The 25,284-nt window shown below is 50.9% G+C and overlaps 1 protein-coding gene across 1 annotated transcript; it reads right to left on the bottom strand.

Annotated features, from left to right (window-relative positions):
- Positions 1-3,441: 3,441 nt before the first annotated feature.
- On the bottom strand, positions 3,442-22,981 carry SDC4 (syndecan 4). The gene is made up of 5 exons (XM_058562620.1): positions 22,896-22,981; positions 10,899-11,037; positions 9,733-9,779; positions 8,537-8,735; positions 3,442-5,454 (listed from the first exon to the last, which is right to left on the bottom strand). The coding sequence occupies exons 1-5, from the start codon at positions 22,962-22,964 to the stop codon at positions 5,303-5,305; spliced, it is 606 nt and encodes a 201-aa protein (XP_058418603.1). The 5' UTR covers positions 22,965-22,981; the 3' UTR covers positions 3,442-5,302.
- Between the last annotated feature and the right edge of the window lie 2,303 nt (positions 22,982-25,284).

The raw sequence follows: 25,284 nt of genomic DNA, 5'->3' as shown, positions 1-25,284 counted from the left end.
ACGGTTGTTGGTAAAATTCATTTCCTTGACGCTATAGAACTCATGGCAGCTTGCTTTCTCAAGGCCAACAGGAAAGTGTCACTCTTATCAGGAAGATTCCAGACCCTCTTATAAGGGCTTTCAACTGATTAAGTCTGGCCCACCTACAATAATCTCCCTCTTTGCTAACTCAAAAATCAACCTAATTACATCTGCAAAATCCCTTCGTCTTTGCTATCTAAAGTAACTTAATCATGGGAGTGACATCCATCATCAAGCAGGGGAAATGTACAGATTGTGTCCAGGTGTACACAGTTGTACGGGTTCTGCGAGGGGGCAGAAATCTTGGGGGCCATCTTAGAATTCTGTCTATCCCACTCCCCAAAACTGCATAGCAGATTATCGGCAAGGGAAAATCTATTTGGCCTGTAGGCCTTCCCACGCCCCATGAAGGAATCAACCCATGCAGGGGTCATTGCTTCTGCTGCCTCAGAAAGTTGACAGGATTATGAATAAAAACGGCCCAATATTGTCCAAAACCCAGTTTAGATCCTGTGCCCAATTCTCAGAAATAGTATTATACCAAATGCCACTCAGAGTTAACTATCCAGATAAATTAGCCCCTGTGCAGAGCCGAGCAGCAACTGGGGCTATAGTAACCAGTCTTGAAGATGGCTTCTAATGAGTCTTGCCTCCTGGTGGTATTCCTGCCCTTCTGTAGTATCCTTTCACAATGAATAGGGCTGACCTGTGTGACCAATGGCATATCGTGGAAGCGACTGTGTAACTTCCAAGGCTTGACCATAAAAGGCATTGTAGATTTCCCCTGGCTCTCTTGGATCACTCTCTGGGAAAAGCCAGCTGCTGTGTCTTGAGGACACTCATCAGCCCTATGGGGGCACCTGGGGTGAGGAACTGAGGCCTCCTGCCAACAGCCACCACCAACTCACCAGACATGTAAGTGAGCCATCTTGGAAGCGGATCCTCCAGCCCAGTCGAGCTTTTGGATGACTGCAGCCCTGGCCCACACTTTACTACAATCTCATGAGACCCCAGAACCACCGAGCTAAGCTGCTCCCAAATTCTGACCCACAGAAACTAGGAGAGATATTTATGGTTGTCATAAGCCCCTAAGTTTGGGGGTAACTTTGCACAGCAATAGATAATACAGGGGCTTTCTGGAGCTAATATCTTACCCCAAAGATGGCACTGATGATGAGACTAAAGTGCCTCTTACTGAGCACTTACTGTGTACCAGGCTCTGACCTACCTCCCTGTAGGCTGTTGGAGCACAAGGTAACAGCTAATGAGAGCTGAAGTCCAGATCCAGAGTTCCTGACCCACAGTCTCAGCATCCAACGTAGCCCTGACACAATTTCTATGACAGTGGAAGTATTTTATATTGCGCCGTCCAACAGAGTAGCCACTAGCCACATGTGGCTATTGAGCACTTGAAATGTGGCTAGTGGGGCTGGCCTGGTGGTGTAGTGGTGAAGTTCACCCACTCCACTTTGGCGGCCCAAGGTTCACAGGTTCAGATTTCGGGCACAGACCTACAGACTGCTCATCAAGCCATGCTGTGGCAGCGTCCCGTATACAAAGTAGAGGAAGATGGGTGCAGATGTTAGCACAGGGACAATCTTCCTCAAGCAAAAAGAGGAGGATTGGCAACAGATGTTAGCTCAGGGCCAATCTTCCTCACCAGAAAAAAAAAAAAAGAAGAAAAGAAATGTGGCTAGTGCAACTGAGGCACTGAGTTTTTTTTTTTTTTTTCCGCTGAGGAAGATCTGCCCTGAACTAACATCTATGCCAATCTTACTGTATTTTGTATGTGAGGCACTGTCACAGCATGGCAACTGACAGACGAATGGTGTAGGTCCATGCCTGGGAACCAAACCTGGGCCGCCAAAGCAGAGCGTGCTGAACTTAACCACTAGGCCACTGGGGCTGGTCCTAAATTTTAATTAATTTAAATTAAGTAGCCAGTGCCAGCCCCGTGGCTTAGCGGTTAAGTGCGCGCGCTCCACTAATGGCGGCCCAGTTTCGGATCCTGGGCGCGCACCGACGCACTGCTTCTCCTGCCATGCTGAGGCCGCGTCCCACATACAGCAACTAGAAGGATGTGCAACTATGACATACAACTATCTACTGGGGCTTTGGGGAAAAAATAAAAAGGAGGAGAATTGGCAATAGATGTTAGCTCAGAGCCAGTCTTCCTCAGAAAAAAAAAAAAAAAGGAGGATTAGCATGGATGTTAGCTCAGGGCTGATCTTCCTCACACACACAAAAAATAAAAATAAATAAATAAAAGCAAAAAAATAAAAAAAATTAAGTAGCCACATGTCACTAGTAGCCACTGTATTGGGCAGCACAAATCTAACAGATGTGAGGGCCTTCTGCAATACCCAAGTTACAAGGAACAGAGACCCACTCAAGCCTGATGGGACTCAGGAAAACAAGTGTAGCAAGGGCCTCAGGAGGGATTTGAAACCAGACTCACCACTTCAGAGGGGCTTTGTGGGGCCTGAGCAGCCCGCAGTGAAGGGGCCTGGGTGACATAACCGATAAGCAGTGGGCTTATGAGCAGATCCCAGAGCCCGACTCCCGGGGTTCAAATCCCACCTCTACCAATGGTAAGCTTTGGGTTTAACCTCTGAGCTGCAGTTTCCCCCTCGGGAGAATGGCAATACTAACAGCACCTACTTTGTGAGATTGTCCTGACGATTAAATGGGTGCAGGTGTAAAGCACAGAATGGGTTCCTGTCATGCCGCATGTGATGGGAGCCATATGACACCGAGGGAAGACCGCCACCATCAAGGCCCTGGAATGAAGGTCTAACTCTGCACAGACAAGCTACGGGCAGGCTGTCCCCCTTGTGAAAAGGACTGTACCCACCTCACAGGGTTGTTACAGGATCAAGAGAGGCATCCATGGTACTTGTCCAGAGCCCACTAACTACAGTGTCCGCAGAGGCCACGCAGTTGACAGGAGAGAAGCAAGTGGACAGAGACTGGCGAGGCAGAGAAGCCACGTTCAGACGGGCAGCGCCCGGTCAGCAACTCCCAATGGTTGCTGTGCAACCTGAGAGTTGTCAAATCTTGTTTTCCCCTGAGGCAAGTGGGGAATCTGGATTTTTATGGGAAACGTCCTCATTTCTATTGTTGGCAGCTAATCCAAGGATTTTTGTGGTTGTTTTTTAAACAGTGCCGGCTAAACAAAACATTGAGGTAGGCGCATACGCCCCAGAGGCCACGGCTCTCTGGGGCGTGGGCGGGAGCATTCTGACTCTCTTCCCTCCTCTCCAGGTCCTTTCCTGGCTTCTTACTTCTCTCCCTCCTGGGTCTGGCATCCCAGAGGGCAGTTGGTCAGGGCAATCATCTCAGGCCCCACTGGGATCAAGGATACAGAGCCCAGAAAGGATGACTTCGTAATGAACTTTAAAGTGACAGAGGCAGGCGATCTAGAAAGTACCAGGTTTTATTATCTTTTTATCAAAAAAATCAGTAACAGACAACAGTGTGAAGTGGCTACAGAAGAGGTGCTCATTCCCAACATAGCCAGAGGAGAAGGACACAGGGAGGAAGAGGACCCAGCCAGCTGGGACCTGGGTTGTGGTGGTGCAGGGTGCAGGAGGCGAGGCTGATTCCCCCCACCCTAGCCAGTGCAGTCAGAAGACCTGGCCTGCCCAGGCTAAGCCACCAGCCTCTCCTCTCTGGAGAGGGAGGTTCGTAGACAACAGGCTCCAGAGTTCAGGCCGAATCAGCCCCCCCAGTCACCCACCATTCCCCTCTTTGCCCAGGGAGACAAAGGTCATCCCAGCAAAGCTGGGACTGTGACTTAAGTCAGTTCTTAGCAGTGCTGTCCATGAGATGGACATGGTCTCTGCCTGCGCATTCGGTCCAGCAGCCCTAACCACATGTGGCAACTGACCACCTGAAATGTGGTTAGTGTAACTGAGGGATGAATTTTTAACTTTACGTAATTTTAATTGATTTAAATAGCTACATGTGGCTAGTAGTTACCATATTGGATGGTGCAGCTCTCCAATTTTCTCTTAAATTTGGAGAAAGCAAATAAAGGAACACCAGCTGGGCTCAATTAAAAGCTAGACAGAAGGTAGAATCATCTCCCCTCAACTATTCCGGCCCGATCAGGAGAAGGCACCAGGAACAGGGCAAAAAAAAAGGTAAAAATCCACTCGACCACACAAAAATTCACTCACCCAACCATCCAGCCAACTTTGAACTGGAAATATCACACTATCTCCTGAAAAAATATATTTATCTATTTTTCTAGAACCAAGGAAGAATAATAATATATTACAAGAAAAGAGATACAAATATCCCAACATCCCTTACATTATATTTTGGGATCTGCTAGAAAACTATGTTTCAGCAAAAGCTACTTTTTAGCAGCTTCAGAAAGGGCCAAGGTCATGAGCAGGGGAGTGCTTAGTATAAAAAAAAAAAAACGGGGAGGGGCTTTAAAGAGAAAGAGGAAAGGGAAGGAGAGGCCCTCTCTGAAGCTATAAATAGTAAAAAAAAATAATAATAAAAATCATTTCTCCGGCTCTTCTCTCATTTTCGAGAAACAAACAAACAAACCATTAAATACAAACTTAGCAGGTACTGTGGAAATGTGCAAGAGAGTGGGGAACACCTCGGCACCTGCACACTCTTGCTCAGGCAGAGAGGCTCTGCATAAAGAAATGAACCATTAAAAAAATACCCCACTAAAAATAGATTTACAGATATTCTACAAATCCATTTCAGTATGAACTTTCAGCTCCTCTCCCCACCCTCCCCAAATAAAAAAGGTTGATTTCCAAGTCACTTGAAAGAGCCTAGAATGGCCCAAGCTAGACCACAGAGACTCCTGTAGTGTGGTCACAAGTGCCCTCTGATGGACACATCCTTTTCCCAGCTCCTGGCAGAGGGACAGGCTGTGTGACAGGGAGGGAGGCCGCTGGGGGCAGACTCCAGCAGGACTCACACAACAGCTTCAGAAGGGCTCTGGCTGAGGCATGGTCAGAATAGGGTCTAAGCTGGGCCTACATTCTAAACTGGGAGCTTAAGAAAGGATTTCAATCCCAGACTTGCCTTCAGAAAGGCCAAGTTTAACCCCATTTTTCTGCCAGGACAATTGAGGCCCAGAGACTCAAGAGGAGGCAGGAAGAGCAGAAGATGATGTCTCTCCGGACACAGAGCTGGAGATGCTGATAGGTCAGTGTCAGGCTGCCCTCCCCCTATCCCAGTGGCCACCCTTCACAATCCTGCGGCTTCCCTCCCCCCCAAAGTCCAAGCTGGTGCCCATGCAGAAGCTTCAGGCATAGAACTCGTTGGTGGGGGCTTTTTTGTAGATGGGTTTCTTGCCCAGGTCGTAGCTGCCTTCGTCCTTCTTCTTCATGCGGTACACCAGCAGCAGGACCAGGAAAACAGCAAAGAGGATGCCCACGACACCGCCCACAATCAGAGCTGGAGAGAAGAGATGGGAGAGTGGAGGTGAGAGCTGCTCATCGGGACCTCAGGACACACTGCCACATCCACCCAGCCGGTCCTCTTACAACTGGACATCCTCACCATCACCACCGCCTTATTCAATCCTCACGACCTCACTGATGAGAAGGGGGTCACTGTAAGTCACTGAAGACCATAGGGCCAGAGGCACAAAGCCACCATTCCAACCTACATCTGCCTGAGTCCAAAGTCAGGCTCTTTCCAAACACCAGGCTGACTCCCCAGCAACAGCTTAGGACTAGCTGAGCCAGGAGCTGGAAAAACTGCAGGCTGTGGAAATCCCCCAGACATATTTACCCCACAGCGCTGAGCACAGTGTGTTCTAGCTGTCCCTGTGTGCACACATACCTATGCAGGCCCACACTTCTACAGACAGGCATACGCAGTCTACATACACACAGGCACCACACACAGCTGTAACACGCTAATATGTCCACACGACCATGTTATAGATAATATACCACAACATGGTGGGTTATGTTCCTACGTATGTAGCTCAGTGGTTAAGGCCTAGGTTCCAGACCCATCTTTCCCACTTACTGCCTGTGTGATCTTCGGCAAGTTCCTGCATCTCTTTTATTGCAAAGTGGAAATAACAGTACTTTTCTCATATGTTTTTCCTAAGGATTAAATAAATTAACCCACTTACAGTGCTTAGAATAGTGCATAGCATATGCTCGATACTCATTTACTGTAAACATTTGTGGTTTATATCTGTGTCCCCAGCACCCCGAATCAGGCTTGGCACAACAGTAAGTCCTTAATAAATGACACAGTTCAGCTCAGAGAGGAGCACTGCCCAGGGCACCTAGCTAGTGTTGGGCGGATGTGGGCTTCTGACCTCAGGTGAGCCTCTGTTTTCTGTACCATGCCAGGCGGCCTGAATGGCTCATTCCTGCTCACTGAGGGGGCAGGGATGTCTCACAGAATCCTTTCTGTGGCAGATTGAGTCCCCTAATTCGGTCTTACTCAGGCTAAGAAGATTAATTTTCTGTCCCCACATACACTCCAAATCTATGCACAGAATGGGGGCGCAGAGGAGCCAAGTAAGGTTCTTTCTTGGCTAAAACTCGAGGAAAAAGCAGCAACAAGATGTCCCCAGAAGATGCCAGGAAAAGCACATGGAATATCAGCTATTAAGCCCATTCCTGCCTCCATCACCTTTCCCTCTGATGACCTTAGCCCTGGGTCTGTGCTGGAAATCCCCACAAGGTCAAGGTTCAAGTACAGTCTCAGAAGTTCAAAGCCAGGTCTACCACTCCCTGTTTCTGTGACTTTGGACAGTGATTTGGCTTCTCTAAGCCTCAGCCTCCTTATCTGTAAAGAGTATAGATAACCATGCTTGCCTGATCCGGCTGTTGTGGGGACTCCCTGAGGGAGGCCCATGGATCACATGGCACACAGCAAGCACTTGATAAACGCTCAGGTGCTGTTTACAAGCTCCTGGAATGGAGGGTCCCACCTCAGCTAGCTCAGCAATGTAACTTTTCATATGAAGATCTTACACTCATGTAATTCTCAACGGGAAGATTTAAGAGACGGCCTGGCTTCAGTTCTGTCTCTTGCTATGTGACCCAAAGCAAGTGGTTTGCTTTCTCTGGGCCTCAGTCTTCCCAAGTCTAAGAAACAGTTGCTTGGACTGGGTCAGTGGTTTTCAAATTGTTCTTTAAAAGCAGTAGAGCCCTTAGTTGGTATGCTAACCCCACAGCTGCCAGCTAAAAGTGAAACTCTGTGGTTGAAGAAAGATGGGTGAGGGTTTACTTCTGAACTACTTCCACCAAGCAGTCTGAAACTCAAAAGACTAAATGGTCACTAAGGGTCCTTCTAGTTCCAGCAGCACCCTCCCTACCCACCCCCCCCCCCCATCACACAGAAAGTAGCAAAGGAAAAGTTAAAAAAAAAAACATTGGCTCAAGTACCAGGGCCCAAAGTCACTGAGGTCAAACTCCCAGGGAGCCTCATCTGCAAGATGCAGGCAAGATCCTTTCTCTGTCCCGGAGGGAGGCAGGACACAGGGCTCTTTCCCTGTACCTCGAACCTTCTTGGAGCTGCTGGCCCAGCTGGTTCCCAGGAGACTGGAGTTACCTAGCCTGGGCCCCGGGCGCCCACTCACCAGGCTGGGTCATCCAGAGTGGCCCTCGGCCTGTAAAACTTGCCCAGAAAGGAAGTTCCCTGGAACAACTCACCGCCTCCCGGCTTTGGAGACCCCCAAGGCAGCCAGGGAAGGAGAAAGGGAGCCAGTCACCACCACCCCAGCTGAAGGCCCCACGGTCAGGCTTGATAGAGCCACTCCTGAAGTCTCACACTAGAACAGAACTTTCCCCACAACAGCACATTACAGTCAAGAACCCTGCGGTTCTCACCTGAGGCCAAACATTGAGCCTCTCTAGGCCTCAGTTTCTTAATCTGTCACATGAAGGTTCCCTGTGTGCCCCGTACTGTGACGGGTCAATTCAATGATAGATTATAGTAACAAATCAGAACAGCCTTTTATAGTTTACCAAGTTATTTCAGATTCTATTTTTCCTGGAGTCATTACAGCAGCCCAAGGAGGTGTCATTGTACCCATTTACAGAGAAGGAAACTGAGGCTCACCTCATCAACTGAGGTTCTGAAAGCTTCTCAGCCAAGGTCACAGACTGTCAAGTGATAGAGCAGGGGGAGGGGAAGCCAGCCCCATCCTAAGGAGCCTGGGGCTTTCAAGGGAAGTTTTCAACTTTTAATAATTAACTCCGGGGTGCCAAACCCAGGCAGTAAAATTGCTTTGAAAATAAGAGAAGGACTTAAGGGAAGTGAATGACTCCTTGTCTATTCTTTAGAAGCCTTTGATATGCAATTCTTCCTCCCCCTCCACCAGCCTGCACACAGTCAGAGCCCCCCTTAGGAAGTTGTAGTCCTTCAATGCCCCAGGGCACCCTGAGTGCCTGAAAGGAAGGGGCACCAAGGAGCTCAGTGGGCTGGAGTCATCCCTGTCTGCAGCACTCTCCCCCACTCAGCCCTCTCTCCCTCCAGGTATCTTGTGAGGGGCACAGGACCTCACCTGCCAGGACCTCTGTCCTCTCAAAGACGCTGCTGCCCTGGGCAGTGCTGGACATGGACACTTTGTTGGACACATCCTCGTCCCCTTCAAAGGGCGAGATCCTCTTGGGGATGACCTCATTCTCCTCCAGTTCCTCAGGTTCAGTGGGGATCTGGCCCCCAGGCCCTGTCCCCTCAGGGATGTGGTTACTCAGAGGCACCTGGATGGGGGAAGGGGGAGAAGAGACAAAAACTAAGCCGCCATCTCTCTGGCTGAACCACGAGGTCCTAGAGCAGAAATCAGCAAGAACCTCTCAACAATTATGCTGTCAAATCCTGACTCTCAACTTTTCTAGTAGATCTGTCCCCAAAGGGGAATGAATAATGTGACCAAGGGTGCAGGGAAGCAGGGGTTCCCACTCACTGCAGGCCAGTGGGTATTCCAGAGTAACCGCTCTGGAGGGCAGTTTGGCAAAACTGCAGAAATTGCTTGCCCTTTAAGGCAGGAATTTTGGGGCAGGCCCCGTGGCTTAGCGGTTAAGTGCGCGCGCTCCGCTGCTGGCGGCTCGGGTTCAGATCCCGGGCGCGCACCGACGCACCGCTTCTCCGGCCATGCTGAGGCCGCGTCCCACATACAGCAACTAGAAGGATGTGCAGCTATGACATACAACTATCTACTGGGGCTTTGGGGGAAAAATAAATAAATAAATAAAATTAAGGCAGGAATTTTGCCTCTGGGACTCTGTCCTAAGGAGCTAATCAGAGATTTGTGTAAAAGATGCTTGCTGAAGCATTAGAACTTCAGAATATCAAAAACTTATAAACAACTTTTCCATCAATAAGGGGAATCAGGTGAACTATGATTATGAAGCCTATAAAAATGAATAGGAAGAACATTTAATATCTGGGGAGATACTCATGACCACCTGAAGTGAAAAATGCAGTACCCAGAACTGTGTATATAATTTGATATTAATGTTGGGAAATACCCAGCAATGCACAGAGAAGGGGCTGGAAGCACACGTAAGTGTTGACAGTGATTATCCCTGCAGGAGGGATGGCCGAGCCATGACCCACAGTTGTCCTGCCCCAGAGGAGCCCAAGGCTACAAATAAAAGCCTTCTTGCAGAGTGAGGTCAGACCCTCACTTATTCTGCCCCTCTCAACAGGTGTTACAGAGGAGCAAGGGGCGAGAGGCAAAAGCGTGTAGCTACTTACCAAGGGTTGGATTACTTCAGGGAAGATCCTGGGGTCCTCTGAGTCATCTGTAAGGTCAGAAAGGCTGTGTGAGTGTGAGTTACCCCCAGATAAATGACCTCCCACCAGCCATGGCTGGTGGGAGCCCTAACTTACGACCAGCCCCCAAATGCTCAATGTCCAGTAGGTGACCATTCCCATCTCAGCCTCAGTCACCTCATCTGTAAAATGGGGCTCCTAAGACCTGCCTCCCTGGCTCTTGCACAGGAATGTTGAGCTGGTAGCTGGGCAGATGCTTTGTCAGCTCCAAACCCTTGCTCTGTAAAGTGTGGATCCAGTGACCAACAGCATCACCTGGGAGCTAGTTAGAAGTGCAGAATTTCAGGGCCCACTGAATCAGAATCTGCTTTTAACAAGCTCCCCAGGGGATTTGTTTGCATACACTCTAGATTGCAATACAAAGTATTAGAAATTGCAATATTAAAATATTTACTGAGTGCCTGGTATGAGCCGAGACCTTTAACTCAGTCCAATCCCCACAACACTGATGGACCATCATTACTGTTCCCATTTCACAGATTAGGAAACCAAGGCTGGGAGGTCACAGAGTGGCAGGTTGGGATCAGGCCTATGTGACTCCAAAGCTCAAACTTCGCATCGTTACGACACCCTGCACAGAGAAGGATGTTCTCAGTAGTTCTGTCTGGCCGGCATCCATGGCCAGAAGACCAGGAGAGGCACTGGCCCTGGTCCAGCCCCGAGAGGCCTCGGCCCCTTCACCTACACCCCCCACCACCAAGCAGAGGCTTGATCTTTGTTCCCCACCCACACCTCTGCCTACACATGTCCCCAGGCTTCTGAACTGGTTCTTTTCCTTTTCAAAGGAAGAAAAACACTCCTCTAGACCTCCTCCCCATCCCCACCCTACCCCCATGCCCTCATCCAAAGGTGGACAGGTTCAGGCTGGTGCTCAGAAAACCTAGAGATACAAATGAACTCAAAGCCCAGGGAGGGTCTCAGGGATGCAAAGGGTTGATCCAGTTACTTTGTTTGCTTTTGAGGGGGGAGGAGCATGGGAGGAAAATTCCCCCAAAAATCCAAGTCTCGCGGAGTGGTCACCCTCCTAGGAGACAAGGCCACATTCCCTGAGCCCCGTGCCCCAGGCCTGCCCACCACGCCCTCCATACCCAGATCTCCAGAGCCGGACAGCTCAAAGTCATCGGGTTCCGACCCGGGTGCCCCCACATCCTCGTCGTCGGGTAGGGCTCCGGAAAAGTATCGGCCTTCTAGGAGGACTTGGGGGTCGATGACCTCGGTCTCTCGGATCTAGGGTGAAAAGAGGAGATACATCAGCCAACAGCCCCCCGAAGTGCTCTGCAACAGCCTCTGAGCCCCGAAAGGCAGCGAACTGGGCATTCAGGAAGGTAAGCTGGGGTGCTGGAAGGGGATCAGGCCAGAGCCTGGAGACCTGGGTCCTGGACCCCTCCTGGCCCTTCACTTGCTGTGTGACCTTAGGCAAGTCTCTTTCCCATTCTGGGCTAATAAAAATCATAAAAGTGGTAACAATCAGAATATAAATATTATTAGGTACCATGTACTAAGCATTTGCTATGTGTCAGGCCTTGTTTTTAATAACTCTAAAGGCATGTCTTTAACCCCATTTTACAGCTGAGGAAACTGGACATTCAGGACATGAAATCATTTTCTTCTGGTGATACAAGTAGCAGATGGAGGACTGAGGATTCCAGATAGGGCCGCCTGACTTCAGAGCCAGGGTTCCCCACCCACACAGGCCGCCTGAGGATTGCATACTCCAGGGTCCCTATGATGCATTTGCAGCTGATTCACCCGAGGCAGGGAGAGGGCTGCTGGCTCTGGTCTTGCCCAGTCCGGGACACCTTTCCCAGCTGAGTCAAACTGGGCTGGGACAGACAGGGCTGGCTCACTCACACCCCAGGGCAGCCTCAGGTCAAGGCACTGCCCGGATCTGGTGACTCAAGAGTGCATAAGCGCATGCTTGTATTCAGCCTTCCAAACATCTCCCACACATCTATTCTACAACTAGCACCGTGCAGGGCACAGAGAGGCACAGTTCCTGCCCTCATGGACCATCTATGCCAGCACTCATAAGTGCCACTCAGCCCCCACCCCATGAAAACCCAGCTGGTCACAGCAGAATCTTAGGTCCACCCCACTGAGCAGTTTTCAAAAGGAAAGTATAAAGGTCCAGAGAGGCAAAGAACATTCCCAAGGTCCCACAGTAAGTACGTTAGCGACTCTCCTTCCATCCTCTAGAGCTCAAGAGAGCAGGAAGCATTTGGAACGTCTACCACCCTCTTAGCTTCTGGGCTGAGGCTTCTGTCGTCCCGGGCAAAGTTCATTATTTCACTGATTAATTCAAACACTCAAGCGCCTACCATTTGCTGGAAGAGTTCGCGTTTCAATTAAGTTCAATAGATACTCCCCAAGATATTCTTATCTTCTTCCCCAGAGCCCATAACTGCAGGAGGTAGGAGGTCTGCTCAGAAACACAGAACACCAGCTAGAGAGGTTCCATTTCATAGAACTTGAGAGAATCTGAGCCCCGGACAGGGCAAGGGCAGTGACTTGCCCGAGGTCACACAGTGAATTAGTTAGAGCTCCCAGTGGAAAGGGACCAGGTCTGTTTCTGACTGCCCAAGCTGTCCTTCACCCAGCTGCGACTGCCGGTGACACAGCGGGGAGCCTGAGAAGGAATATCCGTTCCTAGGACAAGGTTACCATCTCAGGAGAGGCCCAGGCTCCTCCTGTACTCTCTCCACTGGCTTCCCGGGAAAGGAGGGTGGACCTGACTGTCAAGCTCTCTTCTACCCACGCGAGGGCACATGCTGGATTCCTGGAAGGGAGCAGGGTCAGGCTGGGAGGAAGGTAGTAGGCAGGCACTCTCCCTCCCACCGCCGGAAGGGAGACCGCCTGGCACACATGGGAGTGGGGAGCCAGAAGGGGTTAAGCCCTGGTTAGAGATGACTTCATGACTCGAGAATCAGGAGCTGCTGAGCTGCTGGCGCTGGAATTCCAGCCCCCGCACACAGCCCCGTGCCTGTGGCTTTGGTTTGGCAGCTCAGGAGGAAGGCTCCTCTATGGTTTCGCAAGCTGCCAGTTCCCTGTGCTCCTACCCCCATCTCCTGCGGCAAATTCCCCTGGGGCCCAGATTCGGAAACAGTAGGACCTCCATAGCTTACCAAGCTGAACAGCATGAAGCAGGTCCTTTGAATAGATCTTTTTTGCATAAGTGGAAACGGGGGCGGGTGGGGTGGTACTCAGAAAGATAAAGTCACTTGCCCAAGGTCACACAGGCAGAAAGTAGCCACACTGGACCAGAACACAGGTGTAGGTCACCTGAGCCTTTAACCACATACACATAAACACATGCATGAACATATGTGTACATGGAGTGCCTGCCTACCCAGGCTAGGAGGGAGCCCTGTTAAGTGGAGGTCAAATCCAGCCAGCCAGGAGGGAAAGAAGGTACTGTGGACACTCATTGACCCAGCCTGGAGACCAGACTGGCTGTGTGGAGTCAGAGCTCAAAGTCCTCAAGATAGGACCTGGGATCCCAACACTGGGCTGTTTCAGGCTGAGACCCTCCCCACCCCTCCCTGCGCCCCAGGAGTCACAGAGTCACGGAATGTTGTTTACCACATTGTGCCCTTTTTTTAGTATGTGAAAGTACTAAAGGTTGTTTCAAAACAACCCATGGGATTAGCACGCTGATTGGCTGATGGTAACTACCTGCGTTTCACATTAGCGAAATGAAGACTGAGAGAGGTGGCGAGCGGGTATGATGAGCTTGCAGCCAAACAGGCAACAAAACTGAGGCTGAAACCAAGATTTATTCCCAGTTCAGCCCTCTTTGTGGTCATCCCTAACCCTTCCTTTTTATACTAGGTTCCCGGAAAGGACAAATGATGTGTCTAAGCCAGGGATTGGCAGCATGGCCAGGCTTAGACCTCACCTGACACATATTCCAGGCTCTAAAAGGATAGGGGTCCTTAAAGGCTGCATTAGATAAGCCTAGGTGCCCTCCTACAGCAAGTCAAGGGAGAAGCTTGGTGAGGCTGATGAGAAGACACAGGAAATTAAATCCTTCAACTCCAGAAGCACCTTCTCTGGCCCCTTCTCAGCCTGTGACCCCTGATAAGAGGGAAATTCCCAAGTGGGAGGGAGCCCTTTTAAGACTAGGCCAGCAAGACAGGGTCAAGCTCCATGGGCTTGTGGGCAATCATCCCTTGGGTGTGCAATAGCCCTCCCTCCCCACCCTCTTTTCAGACAAGGCCCATTCAATCTGGGGTGGCTTTGAAGAACCAGGCCCAGCACTGACCAGAGAGGGACCCTAACCTGCTCCTGGCTAAGGATGTGATCTGTTCTTAGCTCACCCCATCTCTGCCTGGGGAATGTGTGTGGACACACAGGCACCTCTCTGGGCCCTCAGGTCTCCCTGTATCTTTGTCCTTCTCGAAGACACATAACAGAAATCATCAGCTGAGTAAGGTAGTGTGCCTGGGTCCCTCAGACCCTGGTGGGCACCCAGGGTTGGTGCCTGGGGGTCTACAGATGCTGGACACTTCCCTAAATCATCCACAGAAAAGAGAGGTAGGTGCTATTTTGTTCCAAAGGGACTAACACTTGTCATAGAAGGTGTCTGAGGCCACAGAACCCAACCATCTCATTTTATAACCCAACAAACAGATTAAAAGACCAGGGACTTTGCCAAGGTCACCCAAGCACCTGGCAGCAGAGCCGGAGTTCAAACCTGGGTCTCCTGGCTCCCAGGCTGGAGTTGTCCTCCCTCCTCCCCTTCAAGGGTTTGGCTGTCCCTAAGGGTCTCAGCAAATCCACAAGCCGCAGCTGTCACTCCAGATATAGTCCCCCCATCGTCCGTAGCCTATGGGCATGAAGATAGAAAAAGGTCACCAACCCTATCCCAAAGTCCAACAGCTTCAGTCACCCAGGAAAGGCATGGAGGCTGGGTGACTAGCATGAATATTCACCATGTGCCAGGCACCAAGCTGGGTGCTTCTCTCTATGACCTCATTTTATTGGCACAAAAGCCTTGTAAGATGCTTTACCCATTTTTTGCAGGAAACTGAGGTTCTGTTGAGTCATTCATCCAAAGTCACAAAGCTAGAAGGCAACAGAGCTGGGGTTCAAACCTAGAACTTTCTCAAGACCATGCCTTAGCCACAGCCAGGCTTCTCACTGCCACCCACGCTTCACCTATCCACCCCAACCCCACGGCCACAACACACACTGCCAGGCCAGGGCTCCAGGGCAACCCCCCCTCCCTGGCCAGAGAGTAAAGAAAGGTGAAAGTGATATTGCTTAAACAAAAGAACAGAAACTTGGCTGGGGCACCAGGGAGAAGTTCAGGGTCAAGTCCTGGTTAACTGTGAACTGGTGGGAAGAAAAGAGGGAGGAGAGCCTTCCCCCACCTGGATCCTCCCCAGGAGAGGTAGGGTCAGGGGCACACTTGACCCTTCTTTCAGGAGGTAGGACCAGAAGAGCAACTGGACAAGCCAAATTTAGGGAGGAGGAGGGATGGTGAGTATCCTGGGCTCCAACTACTGAACCCACCAGAGTGACCCTGGCAGGAGACCTACAAAGGGGCTATTGATACAGTCACTGTCCCCTCCATCTCCCTTCTGAAGGGTCAGATATCCCCCAGAATGAGCAAAACCTGGGGGCCACAACCAGAACTCTACACCTCGGCAGAAACGAAAGATCCACCACCAGAGCGGTTACCTGAAAAGGCAGATCCACAAGCAAACTGCAGTCCTGCCACTTCCTAACTCTAGGAGCCTGGGGGGTTATTTCACATCTCGAATCCTCAGTTTCCTTTTTGTAACCAGGGCTGGTAGCACCTTGCAGGATGATGAGGATTAAGTGAAATGCATTAGTGTGTGCAAGAGACCCAGCACGTGGCCTGGTACACAACAGGTGCTCAATGAGTAGCTGCCTATTATTAATCCCCACCTGCCTTCCTTCTGGCTAAGGAGATTAGTACTCAAAGGGTCAGAGACCTGGGAAAAGTTGTAGAAGCAGTTCCATCGCTAGAAAGAAGGCGGTCGGTGGATGGGCAGCTGCTTTGCAAACTGTGAAAGAACACACACCTGATCATTGTGCTTCTGAGACCAGAGACTTTTCAACAACCAATCAGCTCCCTTGAGATCGTGCAAGAGAAAAAGACCCAGAGATGAGCAGAGACCTGCCCAAGGTCACACAACTTGGAGCACCTGTCCTAAGCAGATAGAGCCAGAGGAAAGACCAGTTGTGTGTTTCCGAAAGGAGCAAATGGCAGTGACCAGAGACACTTGAAATTCTACCTGGGGACCTGTATCCCCAGAGTATTTCTGATTTGCCCTGGGGATGAAAAATATATCTAGAAGGCAAAAAGAAACCACACACCAATCTGCAAGTGGGTGCTCTGGTGCCTGAAGGGTTAAGCCAGGTCTGGACTGGGGGAGGGGTGGGGGTTCCAATGTCTGCTCTGCCCACTCCAAGGTCAGGTTACTCTGAACACAATCACTCAAGAGAGAAGCCAGGCTCGGCACTGCCAGCAGCCAGCTTTTCACCAACCCCCGGCGCCCCCAGGGCAGCCCATTCCCACAGCCAGTGCTCCAGCATCCTGGGGTGCCAGCTAGGAATGGGGCTTGGAGCTTTTGTAGCCTCTGGACATCCCCCTGCCAGGAGCTGAGGCAGCACCCTTGTCACTAACTCCCTGGGTGACCTAGGGAGATTCCCTCCCTGGGCCTCGATTTCCCCACCTGTAAAAGACGGTTCTCAAAGAGACAAGACTCCCTCTGTCTCGAGGCCTGGTAACGAAGCTGGGCACTGCTCCGATTACCGGTGGAGACAGCCGGGAGGGGGCTGGCTCCCTCAAGACCGCAGAGACAGAGGTGCATTGAAGCTGGGGTTTGTAATCTAGGCAGCGGATCTGAGGTCCCTGCTGGATCCGTGGGCAGGACGTAAACAAGCCTCCCGTGTTCTCCAGAGCAGAGCCAATGGCCTCGTCTCAGCTGATTAGATCAGCCCTGGGTGCTGGCTTCTTGCCCCTTCCCCGCCTTCCCTGCCTCCCCAGCCATGCGGGGAAGCCACTACTCCACACCAGGTCAGTCTGTCCCACAGACATCTCCCGGCAGGGCTTCCCCGAGGCAAGGAGTGTCCCTACTCCTGATGACCGGCCCAGCCATTGGTCACTCCTGTCCCCACGCCCTGAGGTTTGAGTGGTACAGCCAGTCCCTGGAGGCCTGGCCACAACCGGCCGGGCTCCATCAAGTCACTGTTTCCACACATACCAGCCTCTCCCTGCCTCCCCTTTCCATTACCCCAGGTGTCACCTGACTAGCAGCCTCTACTGTGCCAGAGAAAACTGGGGCAGCTGAGCTCTGGGCCTGAAGGACGGGAGAGAGCCTGGTCCTGGGTGGGGGTGGGAAGTAGCAGCCGTAGGTGAGCGTAATGACGAGTATAGAAGGCCCAAGCCAAACTGCTCAGATCTCGGAGTGATCTTTTGGGACTCCTGGATTCCTCTGAAAAGGATAAAAATTTTTGAACCCCAAGAACTATAACCATCAGTTTACATTTTCAAAGTGTGCACAGACGTTACCTCCTCAAACTCTGGCCAGGTTAAGAACCCTTGTCTAGCCACTAACAATAAACTAAACTTAAGCCAGCACTTTACAAGCTTGCCAAACAACAATTATGACCCTCAAGTGACACAGGCGTTTTATAGAGGACACCAGGGCTCACGCTGGCAAAGTGACTTATTAACTAACTGTGTGTCCCTGGGTGAGTGGCAGAGCTGAGATGGGGACTCAGGTTTTTCTGGCTGTGAAACGTCCCCACTTTACAGTTACCCAGCCTCCAGCAGACAGGGCCGGAGGGCCAGGCAGGTGCAGGACCACGCCCAAAGGTCACCCGTGAGTTAATAACAAAACAGCCCAAGATGTCGGGTTTCTTGTAGTCCCAGGGTTCCATCAGGGCCCAGCTGTTGACACATGCCATCTCCTCCCTCCCTAGGCACCACACAATGAAAACCGGCTTTCCAGAACACTGTACCTTTTCTGTCTACCATCAGCGCCCCCCACCCCCTACCGTTTGCAATTCATTCGGCTTCCCTAGGATTAGAAACACTGCCCCTCCAACACAGGAGGGTGACCCCGGAGTCCTAGGCAGTGTCCCAGTTGTCGGGTACCCTTTGTAAACCCCTGCCCCCCACCCTCCAGGCTGAAAACTGCTCAGCAGGGGGTTCCTACGGATCCCGGCAGGAGGGGTGGGGCTGCCAGGAACTGGTTCTTGTTTAAATATAAACCCATCAGATAGTTAGCGAACAGCCCACTTCTAAGACAAACAAATAGGAGATTTGGGCTTCATCAGCCCCACCCTAGACTCCTCCCTTCCCACCTTGCAGCTGTTGGGGGGAGGGGAGAAAGCTTTCCAGGGGCCCTGGGAGTGGGATCCTCAAAGGTACCTTGATGGCCTGGGCAAGGAAGGGAATGTGCCTCTCTCCCAGGCACAGTACAGGGAGCTTTACTTGCAGCCCTGTCATCTCCTACAAGCTTCACCACAATCTCCTCCCAGACTGGGAAGCGGAAGCTCTGGGAGGCTGAGCAGCACGTCCAAAGCCCTGCAGCTAGTGAGAGGTGGACTTCACAGCCCTGAAGTTAGGTCTGCCTGACGCCAAGCCCCGGCGCCAGTGCCCTCCAGCCAGTCCCAGGAAGCAAGGAGGGGGCATCAGAAAAATCAGAGACTCCTGGGGTCAAATCAAATCTGGACTGTACCAGCTTTGCTTCACGAACTCAGACCAGTTGCAGCCTCAGTTTTGCTTTAAGCAAGGAAAAAAAAAAAAAAGCACTACCTGCTTTTTTTTTGACCTGCAGAGGTCAAAAGACCAATTCTGAGGACTGGCTGAACTCTACCCTGTCAAAGTCCACACACAGGCAAAGTGCTGTGAAGTGGGTACTGTACGTCGCCTCAAGACCCTGGACACTGAGACACTGACTATCTCTAATAGGCTCCCAAACGACAAGATAAAACTTGGGAGCCCATTTCAACACCCCCACCACAGAGCCATCCTATTAGCCAAGAAGCTGAAAGGAAAGGAGTGACTCAGGCAGGCCAGCCACTGCTCTCCTCCAGTGACTCAGAGCCCTGTCCAGCCCCTTCCCCCAATTTTAAACAGTCATTTGGAAATCATGCCCACCAGTCCAGGAGGTTAGGACAGTTAGGAGCCAATTCCTCCCCAAAGGGAACAGGGGCGGGAAGCCCAGGCTGGCTCTCCCAGCTCCTTGTTCAGGCCAGCTCAGCACTCCACGTCCTTGGAAGAGCCCTCTGTTTCCAGGAGCTGGGGACGGCAGGAGCTGAATGTCTCCACACCCCCCGCCCTAGCCCAACATCCCTTCTTATTTAGGCTCTTTACCAAAGAGGCCAAGAAAGCTCCCCTTCCCCCATCAGTGGGCTGTCAGTGCAGGTAGGACCCTTAGAGGGCTTTGGTCCCACCTCCTCGTTTCAGAGTTGGGGACACTGAGACCCAGAGACAGGGCATATTTGCTCAAGGTCACCCAGCAATTCAGAAGTAGGACCCAAAGTATCTACCTTCAAACCTAGCCAATTTCTTCATCTGGAATGTTCTCTGAAGATGCTCAAACCAGACACCTTGTATTATCAGACAAACCTGGTTCTGACCTTGGCAAGCTACTACATTCCTCTGAGCATCAGTTTCCTGTAAAAATGGAGATAATAATGCCTACCTCCCAGATTCACTGGGAGGCATTCATATTAGTAATAAATAACCTCAACGCACCTTTTAGAATGAAGTTACACACCTGCATTTATTTATTCATCCATATAAACATTTCCTGAGTACTAACTCTGGGACAGGTACTTTACTACAAACGAACAGAGCAGAGTTCCTGCCCCGGGTGTGTGGGCGTGGAAGTGGTGTTAGGGGGGAGGCTCAGAATTTGGTGGAGCATATTAATTCCCTCACGAACCGTAAGTTTTTTTAAGGGAGGGAATGCCTTAGATGTCTTTAGGATTTCCACAGCTCCTTTCGAAGAGTAGGTACTTAATTATTAACAGAATATCTGAGCTGGAAAGGGCTCTCGAGCCTGTTCAGTTCAAACCCCTTATTTTACAGACGGGGGATATCAATCCAGAGAAGGAGGCTCAACCTCACAGAGCCCTCGAGTCCATGGCCTAAATATTCTCCTGGGTGTTTGATAGCTCTCTGGGCTTCTAAGAACTTGGAAGAGCTCTCACTGGTCACTCAAGGGTCCTAGACCCCCTGGGGTTCCGCTCCACCCCACTTCTGTGCAATCAGAGAGAAAATTCTCAAGGAGATCAGAAACATCTCTAAGCTAGAGTACAGCTGGTGGGCAGGGGAGACTTCCCCAGAACTGCCTGGGCCAGGTCCCAAGTCAGTAAGCTGTGCCCCTGGGCAGCAACACCTCTGGGTGGGGGTGGGGTCCAGCTCCCAAAACAAGGCTGCCTTTAATTGGCCAGGGAGGGAGTGGCAGAAGGCAGTTCAGGGGAATGCTCCCAGCTGGACAGGAAGAACTGGTTTAGGATGGCAAGTCCCACCAAACGGAGAAGAGGCTGGGTGCTCAGCCTGGGTTCCCTTCCCAAAAATCTGTGGCACCAAGGCGGGGGGGGGGGGGGCACCCAAGGGGAGGGCAGTCCTTTGGCTTAAACTAAAATTTGGGGAGGGGCCCCAACAACACTATTGGAGGGGGACTACTGGACAGAGACTCTGATGGCCTGGATGCTCTCTGCTACCCCAAAGTGGACCATTTTACCTCTCTCAGTTCCGGAACCTGTAAAGTTGACCTAATATAATCCCCACATGCTAGGTTTTTTGTGAGGATAAAATGCACCAGACCCAGCATACAGAAAGTGCTCAATTAATCATAACTGCTATTAGCAAAACCTTTCTCCCTGGGCCTCAGTTTTCTCCACCTGCAAAAAGAAAAGAGCAGACCAGATCATCTCTATGGTCTAATCCAACTGTGACTAGGTCTGATTTTTCCGGCCACAATCTTGGGAGGAAAGGGGGGGCAGGCAAAAAGGGAAGCCCTGTGACCCAATTGGAGACAGAAGGTCTGTGACATTAACCAGGAAGGGGAGCACTGAGGTCAGGATGAGAGACGGACACTTCTCTCAGGAAGCAGCTGCTCAGGGCTGACTTCTCCCCCAGCTGATGGGTCACCACACACAGGACTGGCGCTGCCCCCTCCCCCAAACCACATCCTTCTGACTGCCCCCAGGATAGCTGTCTGCTCCTCACTCTGAAGCACCTGCAGCCTCGGCAGTCTCTGAGCCGAGACTAGCATGTGACTGCCCATGCAGTGCCCTCACAACCTTCTAGGTCTTTCTTCTTTTCCCCACACTGCCCAGGCCGACGGGACCCAACACGGCATTCCTCCAATGATTCCCCAACTGCTTGACTCCAACACATCCTTCAGGGCCTAGTTTAGAGCACTGCACCAGGGAGCAGCAGGCTTGAGTTCGAGTCCTGGATCAGCCACTAACCTTTTGGCAAGGGTGCCCTTAGTTTGGGGAAGTCATCACCTCCCTCTGGGCTTCCGTTTCCTTTTACCTCAGAATTCCTTGAGGCTGGCCAGCCCAAACACTCAACATATTCTAAATTAGTCTTGACTTACCCAAGAATGGGATACAACAGCAGCCATTCGGAGTAGCATCAGACTACAAGTTAAGATAAGTGCAGAACTTGAAGCCTGGTTGCCTAGATTTGAATCTGACTCGGCCCCTTATTAAGCTGTGTGACCTTGGGCAAGTTAGTTAACCTCTCTAGCCTCAGGACCAGTTTAAAAACGGTAAACAGTAGGGTTGCTGTCAGAATTAAGCTAGTTGATAAGCCCTTAGAACAGCCATTAGAAAGCTATTAGAAAAGTGCCAGGGACACCACAAGCACTAAATGTTTGCTAGAATCACTGCAGGCCCGCAATTGTGCTGGGGCAGGGGTCATTATTGCTCTGGGTCTCACTCGTTCCTCAACAGGAGCTTACCAGGAGAAAAGGACTCTCCCCTAAGTAAGCCAAGAGAAACAGGAGCCCCAGAAAGGAGCTGACATTAATAATTAATCTTCATGGACTCGCTCCCCCCAGAAACGGGTGCTTAGGGGCACGAAGAGAGCAGAAAGCCCAGGCTTGTGGGGGGCAAATGGCCTCTCCCAGCAATTCCTGTGCCCCCAACTTCCCAGACAAGATTGCCTCCCTCCTCCCCAGCTGGCTGCTGGGATAAATGGAGCTTCTAGTGGCCCAGAGCTTTGTAAACTATGACAGGGGCCAGTGGCCAGCGACAAGGAGAGGCTTCTCAGGACTCACTGAGGCCTTCTCTCTCCCAGCCCCCTTCACCCTACTCAACGTGGGTCCTTCGACCTGGCAGTCTGCATTTCAGCAGAAATAAACACTCCTCTTGTAGAAAGCAGGGTCTCAATTCTTAGCGAAACGCTGAGCGTAAACCATCCCTGCCCTCCGCCCTTGAAAGATCAGTCCCAACTTTGTAGGGACCCTGAAGGCGCAGTGGTCACCTCCCGCCCGGCTTCCCCATACCCTTTGTGCAGATGGGGAAACTGAGACTTAGAAGGGGCAGGGCCTTGCCCTAAGTCACAAGCCGGTGGTAGGGCTGGGGCCAGAACTGAGGTCAGGGCTCGGCTCTCCGCTCCCTCGTGTGTGAAACAAGGCCCCGCAGAACCCTAAACCCCTCCCCCTTCTGGGTACACGCAGCCCCCATGACCCCCAGTCCGTCTCAGATTCTAGAGCTGCCCGCTCTGGACGCCAACAGAGGGCGAGGAGGGGGATTCGGGGCTCCGAGCTTGCCCCAGGATCACCAGGGAAGGGGTGAGAGTGTGGGGGGCGAAGAGGTGACACCGGCTTAGTCACTCGGAGCCTGGAGCCCGCGGCGGGGCTGAGGCCAGGGAGAGGCGGGAAGAGCAACAGGCTGGGGGCGCGCGGAGGAGCCACCCCCTGGTGCTTCCCTGTGACCCAGGAGCCAAGTTTCCAACAAAGTTTCCCCGGCCTCGGCGACTAGTTGGGGGCGGCGCAGCCCCCTGAGCACCCCCCTATCCCAGGCTCCCAGGAACAAAGGAGGCACCGGTCCGCCCCCCGCGGGGATCTCCAAACACCTACCGACTCGGCGGCGGCGGCGGGGGCGCCCACGAGGAGCAGCAGCAGCGCGAGCAGCCGGGCGGGGGCCATGGTACCGCGGTCCGCAGAGGGCGCGCAGGCGGGTGGCCGGGGCTGGCGCGCGGCCCTTCTTATAGGCGGCGACCGGCCCCGCCCCGGCCCGCCCCCGCCGCCCGCACCCCGCCCGGAATTCCCCTGCGAAAGCTGGGCCTCCGGGGCGCTGCGCCCGCCCGCGGAGCTGGAAACCCCGAGGGACCCGCTCCTTGCGCGCCGGCCCGCTCCCAATCAACCCCAGTCCCTGTCCGGGCCCCCAGAGATCACGGCGTCCAACCCCATTTTATAGTTGGGGAAACTGAGGCCCATGGACAGGAAGGACTTACCCACGATCTTCAGTTTAGACCTGCGCTCTTCAAACTGGGTACCATCCCCTCTGAGAGTACAGAAGACTTTCCAAGTGGAACATGAGCACGGGTAGTTTTAAGGCAGAGGTCAGCAAACTTTTTCTGTAAAGAGCTAAATATTTTAGTCTTTGCGGCCCATACGGTCTCCGTCACAATTACTGAAACTCTGGCGTTGTAGCTCAAAGGCAGCCAAAAATACATAAAAGAATGAGTCTAGCTGTGTCCTAATAAAATACTATTTACGGACACGGAAATTTGAATTTCATGTAATTTTCATGTGTCACGAAGTATCATTCTTCTTTTGATTTTTTTTCAAACATTTAGAAATGTCAAAACCATTCTTTGCAATGGGCTGACCGAAAACAACCGATGGGCAGACTTTGGTTTCTGGGTGGCTGACCTCTGTTTTAAGGGATTAGTTTACCAGATTTTGAACTTCCTAAAAAGTTGGATCTTTCTGAGAACTGCTCTGCAAGTTTATCTCCATTCTCGGATCAGCTTCTGCCCTTCCTAAAAAAAACTTGTGTGTACGCCTTACCACTGCATCCCCCTAACAGTGCATGGAAGGGGGCAGATAGTAAAATCCTTTGGAGCCCCAAATACAAGTACCGTTGGAATTATTAGGGGGGAGCATCTTATGATAATCAAAGTACCAAAGGTGCCTACCCTTGCCTCTCTCCCATATATATATATATATTTATATATCATATATTTATATATAAACATATGTGTTTATATTTGTCTTGTATAAAGATATACACACACACATATATATTGTATAATATATATGTCTTTCTAAGATATATGTACCTTTCTACGGCTGAAGCATGGCTTCAGAACCAGGATATTTTGGCCTCTGTGGGCATATTATGAATTCATCTACTTTGTGAAGAGTTGGGAGTGACTTCCCCTCTTCCATCCCTTAATTATTACCAAAAGATGAAAATCTTTTGAGGCAGAAGCTTGACAGTAAAGCAAGCTTCCAATGCTGATCATGTTTTTCCCCACAGAGTTAAAGGTAAGCAATTATTTTCAGCTGTTCTCAATACCCAACCGTAGGCTTTGGAAATAAACTGAGAAAATGAATGAATTTCACGTTAGAATAGGAAATCCTTTGGCAAGTCAGATGGTTTTCACAATCTTTGCTTTCCACAGAATTGAAGGAGGGCTTAATCTAGTTGTCAGTAGATAGATCATTAAAAATAATTTTTGATGATAGATCACTATGCAATTTTGGTTATCTGTCATCACATTGCTATAACAAAACTCCTTTCGTTCCCACCAACTTCTTTAAGTGATCAAGGTTTCTCAACACTTACAGTCAGTGATGTGTTGGTGAATGTTTAACAATAGGTTGGGGGAGGAGGCAAGTGCTAATTTGTACCATTTGCCAATTTCCTGTGTGTAAATACTCCCACCATGGCTGATATCAAGCTACCAATGTGATGTCACTGAACATGGAGTTGGCTAGAGATGAGCAATATTTCTACCACACAGATAGTTGCAAATAATATCAGGAGCATAGGTAACAGTAAAATGTAATGAAATAATTAGGCAGTGATGAGTTTTGAGTACTTACATCCTTTGTTTTTACTATAGTTTATTTAATTGTAAATTTATATAATTTTTTTGTGTGTGTGAGGAAGATCAGCCCTGAGCTAACATCTGCCAATCCTCCTCTTTTTTTTTTTGCTGAGGAAGACTGGCTCTCGGCTAACATCTGTGCCCATCTTCCTCTACTTTACATGGACTGCTGCCGCAGCATGGCTTGACAAGTGGTGCGTCGGTGCGCGCCCGGGATCTGTACCGGTGAACCCCGGGCTGCCACAGCGGAGCACGCGCACTTAACCGCTTGTGCCACCAGGCCGGCCCCTATGATTTTAATTTTTAATAATAGTTATGTTTAACACCACGCACAAAATTCCTAAAAATTGAACCAGTCCAAGCCAGCTTTGACACACCACTGCTTGACATCTATAAAAAATGAAAAA

This window comes from Diceros bicornis, chromosome 19 (assembly GCF_020826845.1).
Source record: "Diceros bicornis minor isolate mBicDic1 chromosome 19, mDicBic1.mat.cur, whole genome shotgun sequence".
Classification (NCBI taxonomy): domain Eukaryota; kingdom Metazoa; phylum Chordata; class Mammalia; order Perissodactyla; family Rhinocerotidae; genus Diceros; species Diceros bicornis.
This window is presented reverse-complemented; position numbering and strand designations above follow the sequence as displayed.